Raw genomic sequence first — 26,838 nt, 5'->3', positions numbered from 1 at the left:
GAATTTTAGGGCGAATCCGAGAAACTCCTGTAGGAATCCCAGAATAGTTTTCTGGAGGAATCCCTGGTGGATCTCCTGGAGGCATCATTGAATCCTTCTGGAAGAATCTGAAGAAAATTCTGGAGAGATGTGAGTGATGAATAATGAATGAAATCTAATGAAAAATGAGAAAAAGGTTCTACGATCCATACAAAACTCAAAATTTTTGTATGGATAAAAGTGTACGAGGGGGGAGGGGGGTGGGGTTGGTCTTAGATGGCCAAATTTTGATCTACGTGGTTTATGAACAGCCCCTTGTCTAGAAGCTGAGATATTACGCTTTTAGTGAAAAGACAATATTCCAAATATTTGCAAAACTTTGTATATTTGGAATATTATAAGATCTTTGTGACACTCTAATGTACCTATATTAATTAGGCTTAAAATAACAGCTTTACTTGTTGGATGGTCAAGCTAGTTTAAACATGGATTTTTTTATTCTAGGGTGGTTGGCAACAGATTCATGAAGAGCTTTTATGTGAGTAACTACAACAATGATGAGTAGCAACGCATTAAGTTCGAAATTATATCGTGCAATTTTCGACTATTGCACTCCTTTTTCTGAAGTAGGAATAACCATTCCATTCAGAGATTACATAATAGTGATGAAATCAGTAAAAAAAAACAACTAAGTTTAGTCAGGATTGATTTTGAAGAAACTTAGAAAATAACAGACAAAATTTAGCTTTTGTGGAAATACGCGAACTTCTGTTTCTTAAACGTTGATTCCTTCGATGAATTGAGCTAATAATCTGACACATACTATAAATATGCTGAATTTTGCATATACGAAATACAAATCGTGTCTGATCACAGGCTTGGGCGTGACAGGATAAACAAAATGTGCCGGGAGGAGCGGACCTGGTGTGATGGTTAGAACTCTTGACTATCACTCCGAGGACCTGGGATCGAATCCCACTCCCGACAAATTCGCTAAATGTTTTTCCTTCGGAAGAAAAGTAAAGCGTGGGTCCCAAGATGAACTATAGCCCAGGGCTGAAAATCTCGTTAATACAGATGGAAAAAAAATGTGCCGGGCAACGGCAGTCCTTTGATATACCACACACACGTACACGTGTCTTGCTGTCTGATCAGTTTTGCACATTGTGGTTGCCTGTAACAAGGACATGTGATGAGTAATGTTTTGTATTTCTCATACTCCAAATTCTGCATCGTGTGAGTTTCATGTTCAAATTTGCGCTCGATTCATCAGAGGAAATAAAGTATCTTAAAGTTAGCTATTTTGTATGACAATCGGCGTTTGTCCGATTAACTATGCACAACCGTTGCCGTGTTTCATACCGAATTGTCCAATTTGACGAGTGTTTCCTTGACACTCACTGATTTATCTGAAATTTTGTGTTTTGCTAGAGCTTGAAAATAGAATTTACCAAACTGTGGAAAGTTCTGGATTTGCTGTGACGTGATCCTGTGATCACAAATCTAAAATTTACTAGAGAAGCAGTATTCAAAATTTTATATTTTTTGTAATTTAAATGCATACATATTCTTTGCAAATTATTTGCAATATTTTTCTCAATTAACACAAATTAAAAAAAAAATGAATTGATTCTGCCATTTTTGAGAATCAGAAATTTTCTACAAAAGCTCAATTTTGCCTATTATATTTTAAGTTTCTTCAGCATCAATCTTGGCCTTAATTCAATCTTGGCCTTAAAATTTAATCAATATTACATAATCTCTGCATGGAATGGTTGATCCTATTTCAGAGAAAAATAATAGTTGTGAATTCCACGACGTAATCTCGAACTAAATGCGACCAGTTGCCACGATACTCGTCATAGTTGTAGTTATTCACTTAAAAGCTCTTTATCTACTGCCAACTACCCCAGATTAAAAAAAAAATCCATGTTTGAACTAACTTGACCATTCAACAAGTAAAGCTGTTATTTTAAGCCTCTAACTCTTTTTAACTTACGTACATTAGAGTGTCACAATGACCTTATAATATGTAAAATATTCAAAGTTTTGCAAATACTTGAAATATTGTTCAATCACAATAAGCGTAATATCTCAGCTTCTAGACAAGATATTTTAAATCTTTTTTTCAGAGATATGACGCATACAAATAGTACTGTCAGGAAAAACAGAATATTTCACCAACTCATACCCGTCAAGAATACCAAGGGGTGCCTAGAAAAATACGAAAATATCGAAACAATTCAGAAGTTGAAAAAATATTACAAAAAAAAAATATTTTTTTGAGAATTTTCATGAAAAAGGGTAATTTTTCAAAAATCTTCCTGGCGGAACCCCTAAATTTTTTTTTTAGAAAACAAAAAGTGTTAAACAATGAAGGACATATTTAAGGGTTAAACACCTTGAATTTTTGAACATCGATTTTTTTTTTGTCAGACCTTATACCCTAAAAACCAACCAATTAGAAGCACTTTGTCGAAATCCGTGCTTATACTAGAGTGTCGTATTGAAAGCTACAACTTATCTAGATCAATTTCAGCAGATCTAGAATATATCCAAATACATGAAACTGTATACATAGTACCAATCAATTTAGATAACTTTGCTGGGGACCCTGTGCTTCTAGGATGCTTGGGCACTGGAGAGCTGTAATTGATCGTAGCTAGGGATGTTCAAGATGGTTTCGACTTTTTTGTATTTCCTCTGCGCTATTGGAATATGTCAGGTATCAGGTATCAGAAGGCCGGCTCCAGAGGCACGTTATCCTCCATTTGGGACATTTGTGCCATCGCCATACATATGAGCCTATTTCATCATTTGCCTGAGGGAGAATGGGACAAGGGAAGGAATTGGGAAAGGGAAAGGTGATGAAATAGGAAGGGGTGCCCTAGAAGAGGGAATGAACGCATAAGCGCAACGAGAGCTCATAGCTCATACCACAACGGGGTTAATCAGTGCCCTGAAAAGGACACTGTAAAACGCATAAGCGTAAAAAGAGCCTATAGCTCATTGGAGGTAGCTTGCGACGTCATGCGACTTTCAATATGACATAGAAAGGCACGTCATCAAAAGCATCCTCAATATTCAAGAAATCACCCAAGCAAAAACTACGTTTGAGCGAGTGCTTGCTTGAAAACGTAAACAACTTTGTGTAAAAGAGTCACTGTGGACATCCCAAATTGGGAGACATGTGAGTTCACATGAACAGGCATGTTAGCCAGACGAACATCACAGATGTGATAATCGACAATGCGTTTCGAGCATTTCAGAAAGAACGAAGTAACCAGATAAATCTGGAACTTATTCCTTCTTTTTACAACGCACGCACCTTTTCGGGATAAAACTACAGAGTAATTTCACGCCATGAAAATACCCAATAGAAAACTACAAGAGTTCAAAACATGTTTGAAAAACTCAAATCCCTCTGAAGAAAAATAGAACAAAGCCCCATTTGATCCAGGAGATTTGAAGTAAGCAGAGCTTTTTAGTGCCCACTAAATCGATTCTATAGCTACAATCCTCGGGGTAGAAGCTAAAAATTCGTAGCTATACAAAAGAATGGTTTATCCGAAGATATTTAGAACTTGAACAGGTCCGAGTTTCATTCAGGAATACCTCTTTCGGTCCGCACAGACCGCAGAGGACAAGCTTCTTTCAAAGCAGTAGCTATGGTATACCACAATGAAGGGCGTTGTAATAACAAAACCATAATGAAACTCTCTTGGAGTAGCAATGGAAGCGAGTTATCCATAAAATGTGATCGCAACCAATTATCACAGGTTCCCTAGCTTGTTGAGCAGGGACGCCTGAATACGCAAAGTTTGCGAAGGAACACTCCAAAGTGCAAAAAGGTCAAATGAAGAGTCCTCATCTGACACATGCCAATCAGTCAACTCATGACAAATTCTGCTCATGCAGAGTTGGGTTAGGTGTAATTCTATGTTAAGTCAACCATGAACTGTACTACCTAAGTATTCCATCAAAGGGAAGCATCTCAAACCAATGTTTGAGCTACTTCAGATGCCAAATATCAGCGAAAAAATGCTGAAAACAAGAGCTTGCTTGAAGCCATTCATAAGGAAAGGTTGAAACATACTGTTAACGTTATTCTAAAATACAGCATGCTCGAGGCACGACAGTTCATCTATAATGAAAAAAGCAAAGCTGGGTTCACAAGGTAACCTATACAGAAGTTACCCTACGAAATTGAACTTTTTGAAGTAGATCCACTTGGGCTACATACGCTTTTTACGCTGAAAATTGATCTGAGGTTTCCTTGTCGTAGCCACTACCCAAACTAGACAGGATTACACTCTTCACAATCACAGCACAAAAAGGAAACATCAACAACGAATTAAATCGGTGTCAATTGAAAAACGCCAATGGCGAAAACGCATTAAGCGAACCCATATAGGCAGTAATGTAAGCTAATTAACAACATTTGAATAACCCCGCCCTTATTTAGCCTCAAATTTGAGACTTAAGAAGGGCAACTGATTATCTCGGAGAAACACAAGGTCCACCGCACCATTGCTCCGGTTAGCGCAGTAAGCGTAATACTGTGGAGGACGCCCTAATTCTCCACAGGCTCCGTTTGTGGTTAGGTTTTTATTAGACCCCCCTAATCATTCATTCTTTGGCACGGTAAGCATAAAGCCGCATAACACCATGAATTAGGGGTCACCTGTATAGTGGACTCTTACCACTGGATCAGGCGGTCCGTAGTGTTATTCTTAGCCAATTGAGACAACCGCTACCGACACTACACAGCTATCTAGGCTGATCGGGAAAAGAAGTTAACATTGATGGTCAACTTCCAAACGAACCCGAACAGCCGAAACAGCCACTTTTTGCATAATTTAGCATTGTCACATTGTTCACGGTATTTTAAGTGTAATAGAACCGCTTTGACTTCGAAACAATAAATTCACTAGAATGTTTATTTTCACTTCATCATATGCGTCATTTCCAACATCTTCTAGCTCTAAAATATTCTTCTGAATGGTCCTCGCCTTCGCCCAATATCCGGACGGTTCACACGTGGTAATAGCTGTGGTCCGCGTAGTGGATTCCGTCGTGGCAGGAACGGGTTACGTTTCTCCCGGAGCGCCGCCATAATGGGATGCTGTATCTTGCGTTCTGTTAGTTTGTAAGGTATGTAACGAATGATGCTCTTTGTTGTATTTGTTTTAGTATTCAATATACCTGAATTCTGTCGGAAAGCAGAAACACAAACGATGACGAACAGTAAAACTGCGATAATTAACAACCTCATTCTGTGGACTTACGGTGGGGACAGAGGTGCTTCCAGAACCGTTGAAGAACGTCAATGAAAACGGTACGTGCTTTTGATGGGATGGCTACGTTTCCTGCTTTTTGTGAAGTGTGTATCCACAGACAAACAGACGTAATTTCCATCGACCACGCTTTTAACGATCATTTTAAATTTTCATAGTTGTGGCGTTCACAACCAGAGGCGTACGCATCGTTTTTCTATGCGTTTGACGTTTCACACTTGCGCCTTCTGTTGACGATATTGCACAACACAGTGATTCGTGCAACTTTTCCACCAGGTGATGGTAGTTTTTCTGGGCGACGGATTCAAATGTGTTACGTCTGTTTGTCTGTATAACTATTTGCGGTTCCTTATCATAGCTGTGTACCCTAATGGGTAGGTCTAGAAGTAGTACATTTCACGTTCAAGAGGACATGTATGGAGAGGTTAAAGGGCATTGAATCATAATAAGATTGACTATCTGTGCTATATCCCAATAAGAGCCCAATAACATAAATATGCTGTTTTTGGGGTGGGAGCACACATATTTTCTTTATTGGTTTATTGTTTAGTATGAATTCATGCTTTTTTGTACAAACTTATCGCATGCCATCATCTCATATTATCCTACAGACTAGTCAAGAAGCATTGTTATAGAGGTAGGCTATGATTCTAGTGACCTTCTCACCCAATATATTTGACCCGAACTTCTGTAGTCTTTGCTTTGCCCTGTTCGAAATAGTAGATAAATTTTAAAATAAACATTAGGTATCCAGTAGCTTCAAAACTGATATCACTCAGTTGATGTTATTTACACGTCTATAGTGCATTAGCACAAACATACCACGCACATTCCTAGCACATAAACAATTCTATTTGTTTTGGCATTGCCGTAGCTACAAAGCGAGAGCTTTCCATCAGTTACTACCGAACAGTTCCAACGAGAATTGCTACTCGTTTTTTTTTTTGTAGAATGAAGAATTTGTTGAAGTTAACAGTGGTTGTACTAATCTCTACATGCGCTTTTGCTTACAATTGTAAGTATTGAAAAACCGTTCGTACACGTGCAAGCATCTCATGCACATTTCTCCCACAGTGTGCAGTGGTCCCAACGAGGTGTACCAACAGTGTGGTTTAGCTTGCGAGAAGACATGTGACCACCTTGGCATTGATCAACCCTGTGAGGACGAGCAGTGCGTTCCGGGATGTTTTTGCGTGGATGGCTTCGTGCGGCTGAATTGTCACGGGCCCTGTGTTCCAGCTTCCAAGTGTCCCAAGAAGAGAGTGAGACGTGCGCCGGAACCATTACCGCCGTTGATAATACCGGTACCGATACCGATTCCGATACCCTTTCCACCCGTCTGCAGACCACGTGGTCCGCTATCGTGGCTCCGTCCGCGATTGCCTTTGCTACCGATAGTGGGCTAGGTTTTTGCGATTTTTTGGAATATTTAGTAGGCAAATTGTGTTTGTAAAATACATATATGGACGGCCCCTTTGAAGAGAACTTTGGCGAACAAAATAAAAAAACATTGTGTGAAATTTTTCTATCATAGATCTTGCCTTCTTGTGTGCCTAGCTTTGTGAGGAAGTCCGCTTTCTCAGTGCCATAGATTCAGTGATGTGAGGGGACCAATACAAAGATAATCTTGTATGATCTTTCGACCAGTGAACAATTACCTAAGAGTCCATTAGATGGGCAAATATATTTGTCATTGTAGTCCGACATTTATCAACGTTGCCATGATTCACCTTGATCATTTGTTGGGCTTGTTTGGCCAAATATGTATTTGTCATGTGTAATGGGACCCTTATGTTCTCTTATTTTTGTAAGAAAGTAAAGGTCCCGTTAGATCTGACAAATATTTGGTCAAACAAGCCCAACACAACGTGAACCATAGAAACTTTAGATAAATGTCGGACTTCAATGACAAATATTTCAGGCGTTTGATTTGAATAGGTCGTATGTTTGCTGTGATTCCTATGTAGATTCGACCTATTCAAATGGAACGCCAGATATGGAATAATGACAAGACAAACAGTCTAATGGCACATTAAGATGCGTACCTTACTAGTTTCATCGACCGGAGTGCCTCAATAGAACCAAGGCTATCCGAGAAGATGAAGAAATGGTCTGCGCACGCCCAACTAGCTGTTAAAGTTGAAGAAGTCGTCATTGATACAATCGTAATCTTGAAAGTGCAAAAGTAGTTTTCTAGTTCAAAACTGTAATTTTTGCGAACATACATGTATCTTCTGTGTTGCGGGTGGGGAGTAGAATACAGTGAATACATTTTCAATGCAAACATTTAAGTTTTGAATGAGAAATCTGCTTTCGAGTTTTCATTGATGATGGTTATCAATTACGTATTCTTCAACTCTCAATGTGACCAACATATAGTATAATAGTGCTACTGTTATGCGCACACCCTTTGCGGATGCAGATTTTTTTTTAATAAAAAATATATTGAATCATTCTGCACTCTTGTTCTACGGCTAACTTGTTGGTCATAGAATTTTATGCAAAAAAAAACTATTATTCCAGCCGACCTATACCGTAGTTTGAGTTTAAGTAGATTGACACCGATATATGCCACAGCACGTAAAGAAGACATTGAACCTCATTGTCCAACGCGGTTGACTGTGGTTCCGTTCATAAAAAAGTGTTTTGCAGGACGTCACATATTTTCAATAAAACTTAACCGCGCCATTCGTGACCGTTGTTAACAACATTCCAACTCTTCGGAAACTACAAATGACGTTGCTCAAAGCAGAAACAAATGAACATTCGGGAAAATATTTCTTATGATTGGTTGATTGAGGATAATGTATGTGAAAATCTAAAATCCATTTGTTAATCAAAAAACAGCATTTGATGAGATGATCATTATTTTGGATCTGTTCGTAGATCCCAGATCACTCCAAACAATCTGCCCAAAGAATCAAACAAGGTGTATCTGTTCAATATGTACCTAGCGCGATTGATAGATGGACAATTACTAAACGCTCAGTGTATAGAGGAGAATAGACAGAAATCTGCTTGTCTTACTCCAACCATAACATTGAGATAACTCATAAAAATTTATAAAAAAAATCAAAATGTATGAGGAAGAAAAAAACACGTGCCATGAATTGAAACACTGTACTGATATCCCTAGCCTAGCAATTGACATGCCAGAATATTTTTTCAAGCAAATGCACGTCCTATGCTTGAGAGATTCGTTTCCTCCTAAAGGACCTATATAACGCCTATTCTGTATTCTCAATGCATGTTTCAATCATGAGGTCGGCAATTATTGTTGTAGTTCTTCTATTGGTGCAGAACATTAGTGCCAGAGTTATCCCTAGCAAGAGTTAGTTGGATGGACAGCTAAATAGTTTAATCAGTGAAAATTGTGAAATGTGATTTTCGTTTCAGGTTCCGATGATCTAAGTGGAGAGCAACTAGGGCGTATAAAGCGGGACTGTGATTGTACGCCTACACCACCTCCATGCGATTGCCCTACTACCACACCTGAGGCACCGCCATGTGATTGCGCTACTACCACGCCTCCACCTCCACCGTGTGACTGTCCTACTACAACTCCTGAAGTCCCTCCATGTGATTGCGCTACTACGACTCCTCCACCACCTCCTCCGTGCGACTGTGCTACTACTACGCCTGAAGCGCCTCCATGTGATTGTCCAACTACCACACCTGAGGCGCCTCCATGCGACTGCGCTACTACTACGCCTGAAGCGCCTCCATGTGATTGTCCAACTACCACACCTGAGGCGCCTCCATGCGACTGCGCTACTACTACACCACCACCACCGCCGTGCGATTGTGCTACTACCACACCTGAAGTACCTCCATGTGATTGCGCTACTACCACGCCTCCACCTCCACCGTGTGACTGTCCTACTACAACTCCTGAAGCGCCGCCTTGTGATTGCGCTACCACGACCCCTCCGCCACCTCCGTGCGACTGTCCTACTACCACCCCTGAAGCGCCTCCTTGTGATTGTGGTACTACAACGCCGCCTCCATGTGATTGCCCTACTCCCTGCGTTTGCCCTTAAATAAAACCGACCTTTTGGTCATTTGAAATTCCTCGTATAGTGCGATCAATTTGACAACAGTATGTACCATGAGGCACCTGATTGGGTGTATATCACTGACTGTACCATACTAGATATACACATTGCAGTAAAAACTTCGGTTACGCTTGTTGGTCTACAGGCCCTCACTTCAGGGAGTTTTAGGTGTACAACAATGGCCAGTAATATAAATACATGAATCGATTAACGGTCAGACTAAGGCCTAAGTGACCTCTGCTGTACAGTCGTCTCCATTCTACTCGGTCCATGGCTGTGTGTCTCCAGTTCCGCACTCTGCGAAGGGTCCGTAAATAGTCCTCCACCTAGCTCGCTGTGCACCACGTCTTCTTGTACCGGTCGGATGACTCTCGAGAACAATTTTAGTCGGGTTGCTATCCGATATCCTGATGACGTGACTCGCCCACGGTAACCTTCCGATTTTCGCGGTGTGGACGATGGTTGATTAGCTCAGCAGGTTCCAGAGGGCGTTTAAGGTGCTTCATAGGCTTTCAGGTGAACTTCACGGGGGTTTCAGAGATGTTTCAAGATGTTTAAATGCTTTTCAAAGCGTTTAAATGTGTTTCAGGAGGTTTCAGAGGCGTTTTAGGAGGCTTTATAGGCTGTCAGGTGAGCTTCACAATTATTGCTGAGGAGTTTCAAAGATGGTTTAAAGCGGTTCAATGTGTTTCAGGGTGTTTCAGGAGGTTTCATAAGAGTTTTAGGGGGCTTCAGAGGCTCTCAGGTGAATTTAACGGAGATTTCATGCCATTTAAGAAACGTTTCAAAGTGTTTCAAAACATTGCAAAGCGTTTCAACGCGGTCCAGGGGTTTTCTTGCGATTTTTGGGGGTCTTAGGGAACGCCAGAGGGTCGCAGTTAACTTTTACGGAGGTTTCATAGAGGGCTCAGAGGTCTTTTAAAGCGTTAGAAGGCGTTTCAATGCGGCATTTCAGAGGAGTTTTAGGGGACTACAGAGGCTCTCAGGTGAACTTAACTCATGAATGTTTGAGAGGTGTTTCAAAGCTTTTTAAAGCGAGTAGATGTTTTAGGGCGTTTCAGGAGGTTTCATGAAGCTGTCATGGAGATTTCATGCGGTTTAAGAGGCGTTTCAAAATGTATCAAAACATTTCAAATCGTTTCTTGAGATTTCCGGAGGTTTAAGGGGACGTCAGAGACTCGCAGGTAAATTTTACGAAGGTTTCATGGGGATATCAGAGGCGTTTCAAAGCGTTTTCAGGCGTTTCAATGCGTTTCAGGGCGTTGCAAAGGGGGTTTTAGGGGGCTTTGATTTGTTGGTTTTGAGGGGGATGTTAAAGAGGCGTTTCAAAACGTTGAAACATTTCAAGGCGTTTCAGAGCGTTTCAGGGCGTTTCATCGTTCTGGACGCGCTTGTTTGATACTGAATCTGCACTGCGCTCGCGCTGTGTTGTCCTTTTTACAACGGCGTGCGTCCTGAAGGATTAAGGGGACGTCAGAGGCTTGCAGGTGAATTTCCCAGAGGTTTCATGGGGGTTTCGAAGGCGTTTCAAAACGTTTCAAGGCGTTGCAGGACGTTTCAGAAGGTTTCAGAGGGAGTTTAGGGGGATTCAGAGATTTCATGGGGGTTCCAAAGGTATTTCAAAGCGTTAGTAGTCAGATGCCCTAATTTCCAGGAAGTTCTCGGATACTCCTACACACCTACAACCTAACACTTGATAGAACATAGGTGCCTGAGGCATCATACATAGTGCTCTTAGATACAACTAGTAGCTTTCGTAAATTCGATAACCTTTACTCAAGGGAACTCTTGGAGACCCTTAGAATCATCGAACTCACCATTTGATAAATCATAGTTACCTGAGGCTGTGTGAGTAGAGTATGAACCTTATACAGTAGACGTTCGGTCGATGCAAACGGTTTAAGGTGATTATAGAACGAAGTCACACCTTGAATTTTAAAAATCACAAATATGAAGAACCAAATGTCGCAACGCGCTGAAAAGTTGATCGATTGGTCAGCCGCTGGTGGTTACCAATCGATCAACTTTTCAGTGCTACCCGTCATTTAGTTCTTCAGATTTGTGCTCTTGAAAATTCGAGGTGTGGCTTCGTCATCTCTTCACCTTAATTGCAATGCCTTTTAACTGCAAGTCCGGTAAGTGCAACAAATTTGCAGTTACCGCACCGCTATCCGTCAAAACGGTGCGCCAAGTTAGCCCAAATGAACGGTCAAATGAATTTTGCGTTCATTTAACGTCAATTGTTGTTGACGCCTGTCTGACGTTGCAGTCATCGAATTTTGTTCGCTAAATGAAACGTAAACATGTTGCAGTTATCGAACGTCTACTGTAGTCAGGCGGTTGTATTGTTCTGTCAAGAACAGGTATGAGAGTACACCACCTTGTCACAGTCCTCGGCGAAATTCGAAACCCTTACGCAGTTTTGCACATCGTCAATCGGTCAATCGTTGCTTTAATCAGTCTAGTCAGCTTCCCAGGAAAGCTGTTTTCGTCCATGATTTTCCATAACTCTGTGCGGTGAATATTGATGTATGCCGCTTTGAAGTCGATGAACAGGTGATGCGTTGGGACCTGGTATTCACGGCATTACTGGATGATATACCGTACGGTGAAGATCTGATCCGTTGTCGACCGGCCGCCGAAAAAGCCGGCTCGATAACTTCCCACGAACTCATTCGTTTTAGGCGATAGACGACGGATTTGAGATACCATTTTGTAGGCAGCATTCAAAATGATGATCGCTCAGTGGTTCTCGCATTCCAAATGGTCGCCTTAGCTGTTCGGTTTCCCAGATCCTGACTATCAGCCGATGCAGACAGGTGGCCAGCTTTTCTGAGCTCATATTGATGAGTTCAGCTGCGATACCATCCTTACCAGCTGCTTTGTTGGTTTTGAGCTGATGAATGGCATCCTTAACTTCCCTCAGCGTGGGAGTTGGTTCATTTCCGTCCTCCGCTGCACTGGCGTCGTCGTTTCCTCCGTTGCCGTGGGCTCCCGTGCCTACGTTCTCCACGCCATTCAGCTGCTGATCGAAGTGCTGCTTCCACCTTTCGATCACCTCACGTCCGTTCGTCAAGAGGCCACCGTCCTTATCCCTGCAGATTTCGGCTCGCGGCACGAAGCCGTTGCGGGATGCATTGAGCTTCTGGTAGAACTTCCGTGTTTCTTGGGAACGGTACAGCAGTTCCATTTCTTCGCACTCCGCTTCTTCCAGACGGCGCTTTTTCTCCCGAAAGAGGCGGGTCTGCTGTTTCCGCTTCTGCTTGTAAGGTTCCATGTTCTGCCGGGTTCCTTGCTGCAGCATTACCACCCGGGCTGCGTTCTTCTCCTCTACAATCGCTCTACAATCCTCGTCGAACCATTCGTCTCGTCGATTCCTTGCCACGTACCTGATGATGCTTTCGACTGCGTTGTTGGTGGCTGCTTTTGCTGTTCTCCAGCAGTCCTCTCTAGCGGGGCCACAGCGACCTCCCCCTCGTTGCATCAGTCGATCTAGGTTGTACCGTGGCGATCGCCATTACCGTAATTGTTGATCACGGAAAGTTTTTGACTATCACCAGATATTTAGTGGTCGAAGTCGCGATAAAACTGTTCCCAGCTCACGTGTGTTGCCGTAGCTCTGGTAGATGGTAAGATTATCTCTGAACGTTCGTACAATGGTTCCTGTCCAACACACCTCCTGCAGGGCTACGATGCCGCATCCGCGGTCATTCAGTAGATCGGCGAGTATGTGAGTCTCAATGACAGATCAGCAGTTCCACGTACCGAGTTTCCAATCACAAGTCCTTTTTGTTCGCTGGGGTCGTTGGTCTCGGTTCATATTATTATGTTGCTTAGATTCCTTCCCTGGCACTCAGACGTCGATCAGCCGCCCATAACATAGGGATCAGACATGGGATCAGACGTTGTTTTTTTTTTTGTTAGGATCAACCCTTTGGAGCAGGAGATGTCAATACATATGACCTCGGCGATTGAATAGAGCATAACAAACGTATTCGAGGCCAGCAAGGTTGCGGCAGTAGTGGCGAAATAATCCGGCGAAATAATCACTTCAGCGAAACAAAAACTAGCACTGTCGTGACTCTCCTGTGACAAGTGTGTTACTTGGGTTGCTACCCAGTTTGTTAACCGACGAGTCTTAAGGGCAAAATATTTGAGGAAGGTAACAGAATTTAAGGATATGATAATTGGTCAACTCGTGACTAACTATGTTTGTACAGAGCATTTTGTCTAACAATTCTTCACAGGTTGGGTGGTTGCCTATGTGAAGTTATCCAAGATCTGTACTATTCAGCGTTTAAACTGAGATGAGTGTAGCGGAAATTTTGCTGCTGACAAGTGCACATGTTCGAGGCTTGACACGCGAGCTTGCTATTTCACCTTTACTGAAAGTAGCGTACACCGGGGTCACACGATTATCTACCCAGGCAACTAATTTGCACGTATAATGAAGTTTATGTTCATGTTATACGTACTTTTATGCGTTAAAGTTACATCGCATTAGATGCAGCAAAAGTGCCTTATGCGTACAACAGTGGAGGCGCTATACGTGCATTGACGGAACAATAATAACGCTATATGACTTGAAGCGATATCTTATGCGATGCACCGTGTGCACTATTGCGACGTAACTCAGCATCTTATGCGACTTAATAAAATTAAAAAAAAAAACAATTCTTGTCAGCTCGATATCGAACTAACGGCCTCTGGATTGTCGAGCCACACTTCACACACAACACCAAACGCTACTTATGAAACAAGCTGATTAATTATCATGATATTCTAACTCACCTCAGTGTTTGTTGGAATGCACTTGGTTCACTTGCGCTGTGCGTGTTTGGCAGGCTAAAAACGACGAAGCATCATTTCCCGTACAGTTTTCACTGCCCTTCTCTGGCTAGTGCCTCTCATTTTTGATTATCAAGCCAACAAAACAAATAATTATGGCTTTGCAACCATAACTATGGCTGTTCACTTTCTTGTAGCTTTTGGGGCACTACATACACAGTGCAACAGAAACTCTTTAATTGTTATCACATATCAAATCGCATAATGTCAACATAAATGCTTCTAGCTTATGCGAGTTTGTTTGCACAGTTTAACGAGTTTATTTGTACTTTTATGTGATTTCATCCATACACCAATGCGAGGTAAACTTACACAACAAGAAAAGTACCAATTGAAGTCGTATAATCATTGCAGTACGCAATTATGCGAATTCAATTGACATTTTGCGAGTTCGCTCGCACGCTTTTGCGAATAAGTAAAGTTCATCGCAATAAAACATCAGAATATCATCTACTACGATGTACTCATACCTTCTAAAAGTTGATTTGTATTCTTATAAGACTTTACTTGATACATCGTAATAAGTTCAAAAAATAACATCATTTGCGATGAAAATTTTTAGTCAGCCGTACATATATGCAATAGTGACTTAAAATAGTACTTTATACGATGTACACCGTGGTTTCTTATGCGACTCCTGGTTGTCTGGGTAGATATGTTCGCCTTGCAAGACAGGACCTGAAGTTTTACTGCTACCTTCTTATTGTATATCAACGTGTATTTTTTGTAAGTGAGAATACTTCATAATCTAAATGGTATTCAGTTGAACATTTTGTGGATGCTTTACTATAGTATTAAACTTAAAACCTAAAGTGTGGAGCGGGCCTGGTGTGAAGTGATGGTTAAAGCACGTGATTATCACGCCGAGGACCTTTAATTCCACTCCCGACAAACTCACAAAATTTGATTTCTTCCTTCGGAAGGAAAGTAAAGCGTGGGTTCCGAAATGAACTAGCCTAGGGTTAGAAATCTCGTTAATACAGATAAAAAAATAGCCTCGGAGCCGTGCGGTTAGGGTCACCAAGCTTCTAATCGAACCATGATATGGGGTTCGATTTCTGCTCCGGGAGATGAAACTTTTCGTGAGAATGGTTTCGTCTCCGTATCCACTGGTGCTTGCTCCGTGTGTCCCTTGTCTAGTGTTAGGTTTCATTCAGTCTGTGCAGCCTCTGGCCCATATAGCCGAGGCGGTAAACGCACGGGTATTCAGCATGACCATGCTGAGGGTGACGGGTTCGATTCCCGGTCGGTCCAGGATCTTTTCGTAAAGGAAATTTCCTTGACTTCCTTGGGCATAGAGTATCTTCGTGCCTGCCACACGATATACACATGCAAAATGGTCATTGGCAGAGGAAGCTCTCAGTTAAAAACTGTGGAAGAGCTCATAGAACAATAAGCTGAGAAGCAGGCATTGTCCCAGTGAGGACGTTACGCCAAGAAGAGGAGGAGGAGCCTCTGGCTGAAGACGGTGTCCGCGTCTTTAAAACAAAATAGCCTAAAGAATCCCTCAGAGATGTACCATACAAAAATAAATTTATTGCAAAACTACCGACAAGGAGCTCTCGTAGTACTAGAGCACGAGCAGGGAGTCTCAGTGGTAGTACTGGAACAAGCACAAGGAGCTTCTGTCGTCGTAGTGGGCGGCTTGCATTTACACTTCTTTCTAGTCGTAGTTGGCGCCAGTGTTGTAGTCACGGGGGGACAATCGCAAGGTAATATACACGCACCATCCAAATCTCGAACATAACCATCCTTACAGAAGCATCCCGGTACGCAAACCGCAGGGCACAGGTCGCAGTCGTTCAGATTGGCACACGATCTTTCACACATCGATCCGCATATCCGGTACTCTTCGTTTGGTTCATCGCAACCTGCAATGACAGAATAGCTTGAATCGGCTCCTCAAAGCTTGCTTAACTATTAAATTTACATTTGCAGGGACACACCCTCGCTTCGAAGGCCTGCACCGTTAGAATCAAAACCACAACTATCGTCAATTTCATAATGGGACGGGCTTCGGTGAGTTGTCACGTATTTTATAGTTTTCGTAGGCGGAATTGGATGGGGCACGTGTGGTACTATCTGAACGAATGTTCATCCCGCTGGCGTTGTGTGGCATATTACTGTGCCACAATATGCAATGTTTTGTCGCAAAACAAATAAAATTTGATAAACAGTCCAGTCCACTGAATCAAAATTCAACCATCGCGCAACAATAATGACAATGTCGCAACCTGCATTTGTTGCGACAATCCACCCAATGCGACAAAAGTTTGTCCCAACTTGAACAGAATAGGATAAAGATCGTACACCACGAGTTTAGACTAGAGTTTAGACATGTTTAGCACTGCAACGCTGTTGAAGATCTACCATCAAACAGTTACGCTTTTGGGTCAGTAATATTATGCCTTTCAAGATAAATCAGAATATGGCGATTATTTGCCTCTGGCTTCTGATATAATCGCGACAGTTACTAATCATAACAGCGTCACCAGATTATAAAAGTATTTTATTCCATTATATGGAGTTTGACAGCAAGCATACTCATTTCACTGAGCCACTCTTGCCGTTCATCTCAAATACATTTAAAAACATCTGTCACTTCGCGAAACCCACGTGATTTTGTTTTAGGCGGGAACATATTTTCTCTTGTTTTGCCCTGCGACTGTCATTGTGGCCGTATGCCTTGCGGGCGTACGACCGCCGCCGGACTCTAATAAAAGATAAGCGCGACAATAATGGACTATTAACCTTCCTTAGTCCCTAAAAAAAAGTTACAAATAAGACCCTGGGGTCATTTTTGACCCCAAACTTTGAACGGCTCTCAAAAATCAGTGGCTGGGCCGATTTTGATTTTCTTTGGCCCAAATGAAAGCCACACATGTCTAGTTTTCAAAACCCCCGGAGAGTTCCGGATTTGGTCACTGTGGCCACCGGGAACCTGCTTCAACTGAAAAATGCCGCTTTAGAGACCCTAACTTTGGCAAGCTATAACTTTGCAACCAAACAAGTAATCAGGACCGTTCAAGAATCGTTGGAAAGGTATTCACGTGGACTTTGATTAAAGACATTAATATTGACTAATTCTTAAGAACCGGTTCCGGAAATCCGGAACATCCGGAAAGTAATGTTTTTCACGATAATGTGCTAGAAAGCACATTCATATTATTTACAGGATAGAAGTTTTTGCATCAAACTTCTTTAGGCCATAATACAATCTGTCGAGAACTATGTCTGTATGTTTCTGGTTATGTCCCGTCCTTCTGGAACCGGTTCCAGGGATCCCACAAGATGGCCAACGAGTTGACTGTAACAAAATTGAACAGTTTTCCGCGCTAAACACATCTGCGTTGGTTAACTCTTAATGAAATCTCAATAATTCTACATGCTCCATATTGTTGTGATATGTAAAAATATTGTTGGACATTGTGGTCTTATGTGGCCACCGGAGTGACCACCGGAGAAACCCGTATTGAGGGACTTCCATGTTTTTGCAACAAAAATAGGCATTCGACGGCTCTAACTTCATGTTTTTTCATGGCCATGTGGCATCCGGCATTAAATAGAAGAATTTCCCATTCTGGTCTGTTTTGGCTACCGGAGTGACCACCGGAGAAATCCGTATTGAGGGAGTTTCATGTTTTTGCAATAAAGATAGGCATTCGACGGCTCTAACTTCATGATTTTTCATGGCCATGTGGCTTCTGGCATTGAAAAGAAGAATTGACCACAATGGTCTGTTTTGGCCACCGGAGTGACCACCGGAGAAACTCGTATTGAGGGAGTTTCATATTTTTGCAACAAAGATAGGCATTCGAAAACTCTAACTTCATGATTTTTCATGGACATGTTGCTTCTGGTATTAAAAAGAACAATTGAATATTCTGGTTCGCTTTGGCCACCGGAGTGACCGCCGGAGAAATCCGTATTGAGGGAGTTTCATGTTTTTGCAACGAAGAAAGGCATTCGACGGCTCTATCTTCATGATTTTTCATGGCCATGTGGCTTCTGGCATTAAATAGAAGGATTGACCATTCTGGTCTGTTTTGGCCACCGGAGTGACCACCGGAGAAACCCGTATTGAGGGACTTCCATGTTTTTGCAACAAAGATAGGCATTCGACGGCTCTAACTTTATGTTTTTTCATGGCCATGTGGCTTCTGGCATTGAATAGAAGAATTGCCCATTCTGGTCTGTTTTGGCTACCGAAGTGACCACCGGAGAAATCCGTATTGAGGGTGTTTCATGTTTTTGCAATAAAGATAGGCATTCGACGGCTCTAACTTCATGATTTTTCATGGCCATGTGGCTTCTGGCATTGAAAAGAAGAATTGACCACAATGGTCTGTTTTGGCCACCGGAGTGACCACCGGAGAAACTCGTATTGAGGGAGTTTCATGTTTTGCAACAAAAATAGGCATTCGAAGGCTCTAACTTCATGATTTTTCATGGACATGTTGCTTCTGGTATTAAAAAGAACAATTGAATAGTCTGGTTCGCTTTGGCCACCGGAGTGACCACCGGAGAAATCCGTATTGAGGGAGTTTCATGTTTTTGCAACAAATATAGGCATTCGACGGCTCTAACTTCATGATTTTTCATGGCCATGTGGCTACTGGCATTAAAAAGAAGAATTTACCATTCTGGTCCGTTTTGGCACTGGCTCGGTCCACGGCGACGGCGACGAGACGACGACGAAGTGATGATGAAGAATAAATTAACGACAGTTTGGTTTTTGGGAGGCCACACAAAGTAGTTGGAACGAAACGAGGATAATGATCGAGCATATGATGATGAGGATCAACAACGGGGCGCAAGAAATTTTTTAGGGGTTACCAATCGTGATGTTGTCAGAGGCGTAGCTGGATGTTCATCATACGTTATTTATTTATCGGCGCAAATATTGTGTATACGACAGTTGTGGAAATTTTACTATACTGTTGTTGAAAGCTTTATTGAATTAAGGCTCTGATTCATTTGACGGACTTTGTGGTTTGATGTTTAATGTTCCTGATTACTCCTGGGCACTGGGTTTTATCCCTTGCCCTGGCCAGTCTCTTTCAACCTATTTTATAACTTTGTATATACAGTCGAGACTCTTATAAGATCACTGGTTTGGGGGCGCAATAGGAATCCGCTTAATAGGAGACTAAGAGCTTATGGGTTTTCGGCCTTTTGGGGGTATGGCCTATTATCTCGGGTGTGTTAAGAGTTAGCGCAATACTTTCTTCGGCAAAGTTTTAGAGCTTGATAAGATCTACCATTTAGAACTTTGGTTCATAGGATTAGTTAGCAACTTGGCCGCTAGAGGGACCATCAACAGTTTGATGCTAAATTGCACTACAGAAACCATATCAGGTTGTCAAGCAAACGTTACGATATGCGACAGCTCAAGACCCTGATAATTTGGAAGGATAGTGTCTTCGGAAAAGTTGTTGGGTACGCCAATAACTTACTGACGATGAGTTGCGAAGTTCAAAATTCCTCCACTGGGCGGCGCTAATGAATATGCAAATTTTAGAAATTTCATAGCTCAGAATCTTGATAACTTACGAAGTTGGTGTCTTCGGCAAAGTTGATCAGTATGACATAAACTTACATAAAAATTAACACTTGTTTCGCAATTCTGCCACTAGGCGGCGCTAGTGAACATGCAAATTTTAGAAAACTAATAGCTCAGAATCCTGATAACTTAGAAAGATGATGTCTTCGGCAAAGTTGAGCAGTATGCCATAAACTTACATAAAAACTAAACACATGTTTCAAAATTCTGCCACTAGGTGGCGTTTACCGTTTTTTTCGTCTTTTTCCGATTTTTTTGTAGTTTTTTGGCTTGGCAAAACTAGTGTCGCTCCCCCCGATAACTTATTAAGTTGGTGTCTTTGGAAAAGTTAATCAGAATGACATAAACATTCATAACAATAAACACTTGTTTCGCAATTCTGCCACTAGGCGGAGCTAGTGACCATGCAAATGTTAGAAATCTCATAGCTCAGAATCCTGATAACTTAGAAAGTTGGTGTCTTCGGCAAAGTTGATCAGTATGACATAAACTTACATAAAAATAAACACTTGTTTCGCAATTCTGCCACTAGGCGGCGCTAGTGAACATGCAAATTTTAGAAAACTCATAACTCAGAATCCTGATAACTTAGAAAGATGGTGTCTTCGGCAAAGTTGATCAGTATGACATAAACTTACATAAAAATAAACACTTGTTTTAAATTTCTGCCACTAGGCGGCGTTTACCTTTTTTTCGACTTTTTTTTGGAAGTTTTTCGGCTCAGCAAAACTAGTGTCGCTCCCCCCGATAACTAAGAAAGTTGGTGTCTTCAACAAAATTGACCAGTATGACATAGATTTACATAAAACGGAAACCTTGTTTCCCAGTTCTGACATTAGGTGGCGCTAGTGAACTTGCAAATTTTAGAAATTGTTTAGCTCAGAATCCTAATAACTTAGGAAGATGGTGTCTTCGGCAAAGTTGATCAGTATGACATAGACTTGCACAAAATGGGACACTTGTGAAAGAATTCTGCCTCTAGGTGGCACCAGTAAACACGCAAATTTTAAAAATCTCATGGCTCAGAATTCTGCAATATTGGAGAGACTGTATTCTTCATTGATGAGATATTTGGTTTGAAATTCTGCCCCTGGGCAGCACGCACATTTTCCTTAATTGTATTCCTTGATGTCAGTCGGACTCGAAAGGAATCCTCCGTGGAACTTTAAGAGTATGCCAGTTGAAACTACTAGACGAATTAATTTTATTAAAAAAACTAGCTGTACCCGGCAAACTTTGTCTTGCCTACTGCGTATTTTGACGTTTCATGTTTCCAGCCAACCAAGACCCCGGTCAAAATGTATGGAAGATCGATTTTCAAAAACTCTCAATTTTTCCATGTTTTTGCCTCATAAACCTTCCTTGGGTGAAAACTAACAGAACAAAACTAAGACGACCAAAATCGGACCTTCCATTCGCAAGTTATGCGCGGTCCCACGTAGTATGCCACTGCATTTTTATATATATAGATTGAAGAATTGCGAAGTGTTCATAAAACTCACTAAATGGATAATATTTGTGACTGAATTCCTCGATTGCAGAACTTGACAATTCCCCAATTCAAGTGAAACATTGTTTGTCTTCCTCAAAAAAGCCCTTCTCCTACCAACTAAGACAACTTTTCAATCTGAAAAAGCTGACTTCACGTAAGTATAAGAAAATAGAGCCAGCAAGAAAGGAGAAAGCATATCAAGTACAGTGGTTTTTCGGTTTTATCACGGTCAAAAAAAATTTTACCGTGATATAAACGAAACCGAGAATTTAGCGAAACGAGAAATAAGTGTAAATTTTTTATCGAAAACCGTTTCGCTGCAAAATATATACGTCGTAGCTTATATTTTTTAACTGTTTTGGTGGACTGGACAATGCTGTATTGATTTTATATTGATTTCGGAATGATTTAAAACAAGTGTGATAAAAACGAAATGAAAATCGTGATATAATCGAACAGAAAACCGTGAATTTGGGCGAGTAGTGATTAAAACGACTAGTGAGAAAACCAAAACGCCACTGTACTAACAAATAATGTGGACGTATCTAAAAAGATAATGAAAAGAAACGATGTGATTTTCAAGAACAGTGAACATAGACGACCAAAACGTTAAGTGGTGTTAACCAAAATATACGATGAAAGGTTTGTTTGTGAACCGAAGTAAAACTATCCTCAATTCTCGAACTAACCATATTACCATTGACAGTGCAGTATCAGACTGCAAGAATCGCAGTATATTTTAACATGAATTGCCTCTACTACAGAATAACCTTGTTGAACAATAAGAATAACAACTGAGCATAAAGAAAATATGTCGCGTGTCGAAGCATGCAAATTGAGCCGTCGAAAGACTGCTTCTGGTGATAAATCTAGATAATATGAGCGTTTAAAAATAAACATAGGAGTTCCCTAGTATGTGTTTCTCCAGGTGGTCACTCCGATAGCCAAGCAGACCAGAATAGTCAAAGTAGTATACAATCATGAAGTTATAGCCGTCGAATGCCCATCTTTGTTGCAAAAACATGGAAGTCCCTCAATGCGATTTTTTCCGGTGGTCACTCCGGTGGCCAAAACGGACCAGAATGGTCAATTCTTCTTTTTAATGCCAGAAGCCACATGGCCATGAAAAATCATGAAGTTAGAGCCGTCGAATGCCTATATTTGTTGCAAAAACATGAAACTCCCTCAATACGGATTTCACCAGTGGTCACTCCGGTGGCCAAAGCGAACCAGAATATTCAATTGTTCTTTTTAATACCAGAAGCAACATGTCCATGAAAAATCATGAAGTTAGAGCCTTCGAATGCCCATCTTTGTTGCAAAAACATGAAACTCCCTCAATACGGATTTCTCCGGTGGTCACTCCGGTGGCCAAAACAGACCATTGTGGTCAATTCTTCTTTTGAATGCCAGAAGCTACATGGCCATGAAAAATCATGAAGTTAGAGCCGTCGAATGCCTATCTTTGTTGCAAAAACATGAAACTCCCTCAATACGGATTTCTCCGGTGGTCACTCCGGTGGCCAAAACAGACCAGAATGGGAAATTCTTCTATTTAATGCCAGAAGCCACATGGCCATGAAAAATCATGAAGTTAGAGCCGTCGAATGCCTATCTTTGTGCAATAACATGGAAGTCCCTCAATACGGGTTTCTCCGGTGGTCACTCCGGTGGCCACATAAGACCACAATGGCCAACAATATTTTTACATATCACAACAATATGGAGCATGTAGAATTATTGAGATTTCATTATGAGTTAACCAACGCAGATGTGTTTAGCGCGGAAAACTGTTCAATTTTGTTACAGTCAACTCGTTGGCCATCTTGTGGGATCCCTGGAACCGGTTCCAGAAGGACGGGACATAACCAGAAACATACAGAAATAGTTCTCGACAGACTGTATTATGGCCTAAAGAAGTTTGATGCAAAAACTTCTATCTTGAGCTTGAGCTTGAGCTTGATTGACCGCCCGTGGATGCTACTCCAGTATCGCCAGACCAGCTACACTCACACAAGGACCAATGAGATAACTGCCGGGGACTAGCAGGCATCTTCAGTGTGTGAGCGTCGGTGATCTTCTATTTTTAGGCGACAATGGCGCCTGCCACGTCAGGTTGCTGGTCAATGTGGGGAAGGGGTAAGGAAGTGATGATTGCAATCGTTTGTATCCACATCTGGCCGAATATACCTCTGCGCCAGCACAAATTCATGCGGATGTTGGAGTGTTGGTGGGAATTGGTTGGCAGAAGGTTCACACATTGGTTTGTAGATACCAGGGGAAGGTGATAGAATTGTGTGTTTTTTTTATTATTTTGAAGATGTGCGGCACAGTTCGCATGATTGCATAACTTGTAGGCGTTTTCTAATAGGATTGTGACACTGTGCTGTGAAAGTTTGGAAAGAAGGTAAACGGCTTTTTCAACCCGTTTCTGTTCTAGCGACGGCTATGAACATGTTTATATACATGAGTTGTATATGTAGAGAGCAGAGAGAAAGTATATAGAAAGATACAAAGTAGGAGGAAAGGGACGGGCCAGGGATTGAACCCAGGACCTTCTGCATATAAATCAGAAGCTGTAGCCACTAGACCACCAAGCCCGTCGTTTGATGCAAAAACTTCTATCCTGTAAATAATATGAATGTGCTTTCTAGCACATTATCGTGAAAAACATTACTTTCCGGATGTTCCGGATGTTCCGGATTTCCGGAACCGGTTCTTAAGAATTAGTCAATATTAATGTCTTTAATCAAAGTCCACGTGAATACCTTTCCAACGATTCTTGAACGGTCCTGATTACTTGTTTGGTTGCAAAGTTATAGCTTGCCAAAGTTAGGGTCTCTAAAGCGGCATTTTTCAGTTGAAGCAGGTTCCCGGTGGCCACAGTGACCAAATCCGGAACTCTCCGGGGGTTTTGAAAACTAGACATGTGTGGCTTTCATTTGGGCCAAAGAAAATCAAAATCGGCCCAGCCACTGATTTTTGAGAGCCGTTCAAAGTTTGGGGTCAAAAATGACCCCAGGGTCTTATTTGTAACTTTTTTTATGGGAGCTCCCCTAGGGGTCGTCCAATGTTTTTGATGAATGGAAATGATAGTTTTCCACAAAAAAATAATTGTCTGAAAATTTCAGATTTCTAGGCCTTTCGAAACAAAAGCTATAGCGAATTGAAATTCGGAAAAGGTCTAAAAAGACCCCAAGACCTTACTAAGGTTAAAGAGTTGAAAATTACGCAACAAAAAATTTCGAGATCATGTCATTATCTGTCACCAGTTGGGATAAAGATTAATCGCCGCGCCTTCTTTGTTGCTTGTTTTTTGTCTCTTTTGTCTGACAATTTTCTTCTCTGGTTCTAACATAAATTTAATGACGTCCGAGAAGTGTTGGTCATCTACCAGCACATGATCGGCCTGATTGCAAATTTCGTCATTTGGGTGAGCTCATCCATCTAGGCATGATGTCATTAATAATAAGCAATAAATTTATCAACCTGCCCAACTCTGAGCATGACGGCATTTTGGGTTTAACTATTTGGTAACAGTCAATAAGTAACTAAATGATATGGCACGATTGCGCAACAGGCGCATTCACACGTGCACAGCCAGGAAGTTTCAGTTCCTTCTACGGAAGCTATAAAACCATGCTCGATTCCGGGATGGAGGTTTCACTATGAGATCGGTTATTGCAGTACTAATTCTGCTATCGTTGGAAACCCTCGACGCGAGGGTATGCCCTAGCAAGGGTAAGTTCGGATAAAAGGTTAAACATACAGTTTTATGCAAAGATCTCGTTGTTATTGCAGATTGTGATGATCCGAACGAAGAGTACCGGATATGTGGATCAATGTGCGAAAAATCCTGTGACAACTTGGACGGTTGTGATTTGTGCCCAGCGATTTGTGTATCGGGATGCTTTTGTAAAGATGGATATGTTCGTGATTCGTATGGGGTCTGTGTGTTAGCTTGTGATTGTCCTGATATAACAACGACAACGGTAGCACCAACTACCAAAAAGAAGAAACGGTGCAAGCGACCATGTAAATGCAGGACAACTACTACTGCAGCACCTACTACTACGACGACTGAAGCACCTCCTTGTGATTGTGTTACTACTACACCTGAGGCACCTACATGTGGCTGCGAAACTACTACAACTGAAGCACCTCCTTGTGAATGTTCTACTACTACACCTGAGGCGCCTCCGTGTGATTGTTCTACTACAACAACTGCTGCACCTTCATGTGATTGTGTTACTACTACACCTGAAGCTCCGCCATGTGACTGCGGTACTACTACACCTGAAGCACCTCCATGTGAATGTGCTACTACTACACCTGAGGCACCTCCATGTGGCTGCGAAACTACTACTACAACTGCAGCACCGCCTTGTGATTGTGGCACAACTACAACGGTAGCACCTCCTTGTGATTGTCCAACTACTACGCCTGAAGCCCCTCCATGTGATTGTGCTACTACTACAACTGCAGCACCTCCTTGTGAATGTCCTACTACAACACCTGAAGCACCCCCTTGTGAGTGTGCCACTACTACACCCGAAGCACCTCCATGTGACTGTGCTTCTACTACAACTGAATCACCAGCATGTGACTGTTCTACTACTACAACTGCAGCACCGCCTTGTGATTGTCCTACCACGACACCGGAGGCACCTCCATGTGATTGTGGCACAACTACAACGGAAGCACCGCCTTGTGATTGTCCTACTACGACACCTGAAGCCCCTCCTTGTGACTGTGCCACTACTACAACTGCAGCTCCTCCGCCCTGCAATTGTGCTACTACTCCATGTAGTTGCCCTTGAATATAATTATTAATTTGTAATGTAGCTATTTATGACAAAGTGTTCAACTCGTTAAAGAATCTTAAACTGACTTTTTCTTTACTGGTCTGTTGAAATCAGAGTCTTTTCATTATTTTCATAATATATGGAAATGTGTGCTTGCAGCGTAAGTGACTTTGGCATGGTGTAAGCCCTACGAGCCGAAGGGGTCGATTTCCGCGCTTATCCCTGGTTGTGAGTATTATCAATCCAGTCGAAACCCGGAATTTGGTGCGAGCGAAATTCTAACTTTCTCCAAATCCACAATCCGGATCAAATTTCGAAAGGGGTTCGCTGTGTAAATCTTCAGGTCCACTAAACAGCGCTTAAGTCCCGAAGTTAGGTCCGACGCATGGATTTAGAGAAAAATCGATGTTCGCTCGCACCAAATTCCGTATTTCGACTGGATTGATAATATTTTAGTTACAGCAAACCAATCTAATGGAGAAACCCAAACTAAGTACACATATCCGGTGTTGTCGCCGAATGCACTTCTAGTTTTGAGCAGTCCGCACCTAGCCCCAGTCCCATCCCGAAAGAAAAACAAAACTGATGCATAGTTTCACGCAGTGAACCACCTACTCAACTCGTGTCGCACGTTTCCAGACAGGCCGTTCCGCATTGCTGAATATACGTTATAAAAAAACGGGTGAGATAATGAGTTGGATAAAACAATTATTGCGAGACGTATAACTTACGGTTTGCATAACTCAGTAGCAGTATCACAGAAGTTTACATGAACAAGAAGCCCGACTTCATGTTGTAT

The 26,838-nt window shown here is 41.8% G+C and overlaps 2 protein-coding genes across 2 annotated transcripts; both read left to right on the top strand.

Annotated features, from left to right (window-relative positions):
* Window positions 1–6,459: 6,459 nt before the first annotated feature.
* LOC115269638 (mucin-2) lies at window positions 6,460–9,316 on the top strand. Its single transcript, XM_062848494.1, has 2 exons — window positions 6,460–6,682; window positions 8,673–9,316. The coding sequence occupies exons 1-2, from the start codon at window positions 6,460–6,462 to the stop codon at window positions 9,314–9,316; spliced, it is 867 nt and encodes a 288-aa protein (XP_062704478.1).
* Window positions 9,317–24,708: 15,392 nt separating this feature from the next.
* Window positions 24,709–26,054, top strand: LOC109400701 (mucin-2). Its single transcript, XM_019673196.3, has 2 exons — window positions 24,709–24,975; window positions 25,036–26,054. Exons 1-2 carry the CDS (start codon window positions 24,903–24,905, stop codon window positions 26,052–26,054), a joined length of 1,092 nt encoding a protein of 363 aa, XP_019528741.3. The 5' UTR covers window positions 24,709–24,902.
* Window positions 26,055–26,838: the final 784 nt, after the last annotated feature.

This window comes from Aedes albopictus, chromosome 2, assembly GCF_035046485.1.
Source record: "Aedes albopictus strain Foshan chromosome 2, AalbF5, whole genome shotgun sequence".
In the NCBI taxonomy this organism is placed as follows: Eukaryota; Metazoa; Arthropoda; class Insecta; order Diptera; family Culicidae; genus Aedes; species Aedes albopictus.
The sequence above is the reverse complement of the archived record's forward strand: the minus strand, read 5'-3'. Positions and strand labels throughout refer to the sequence as shown.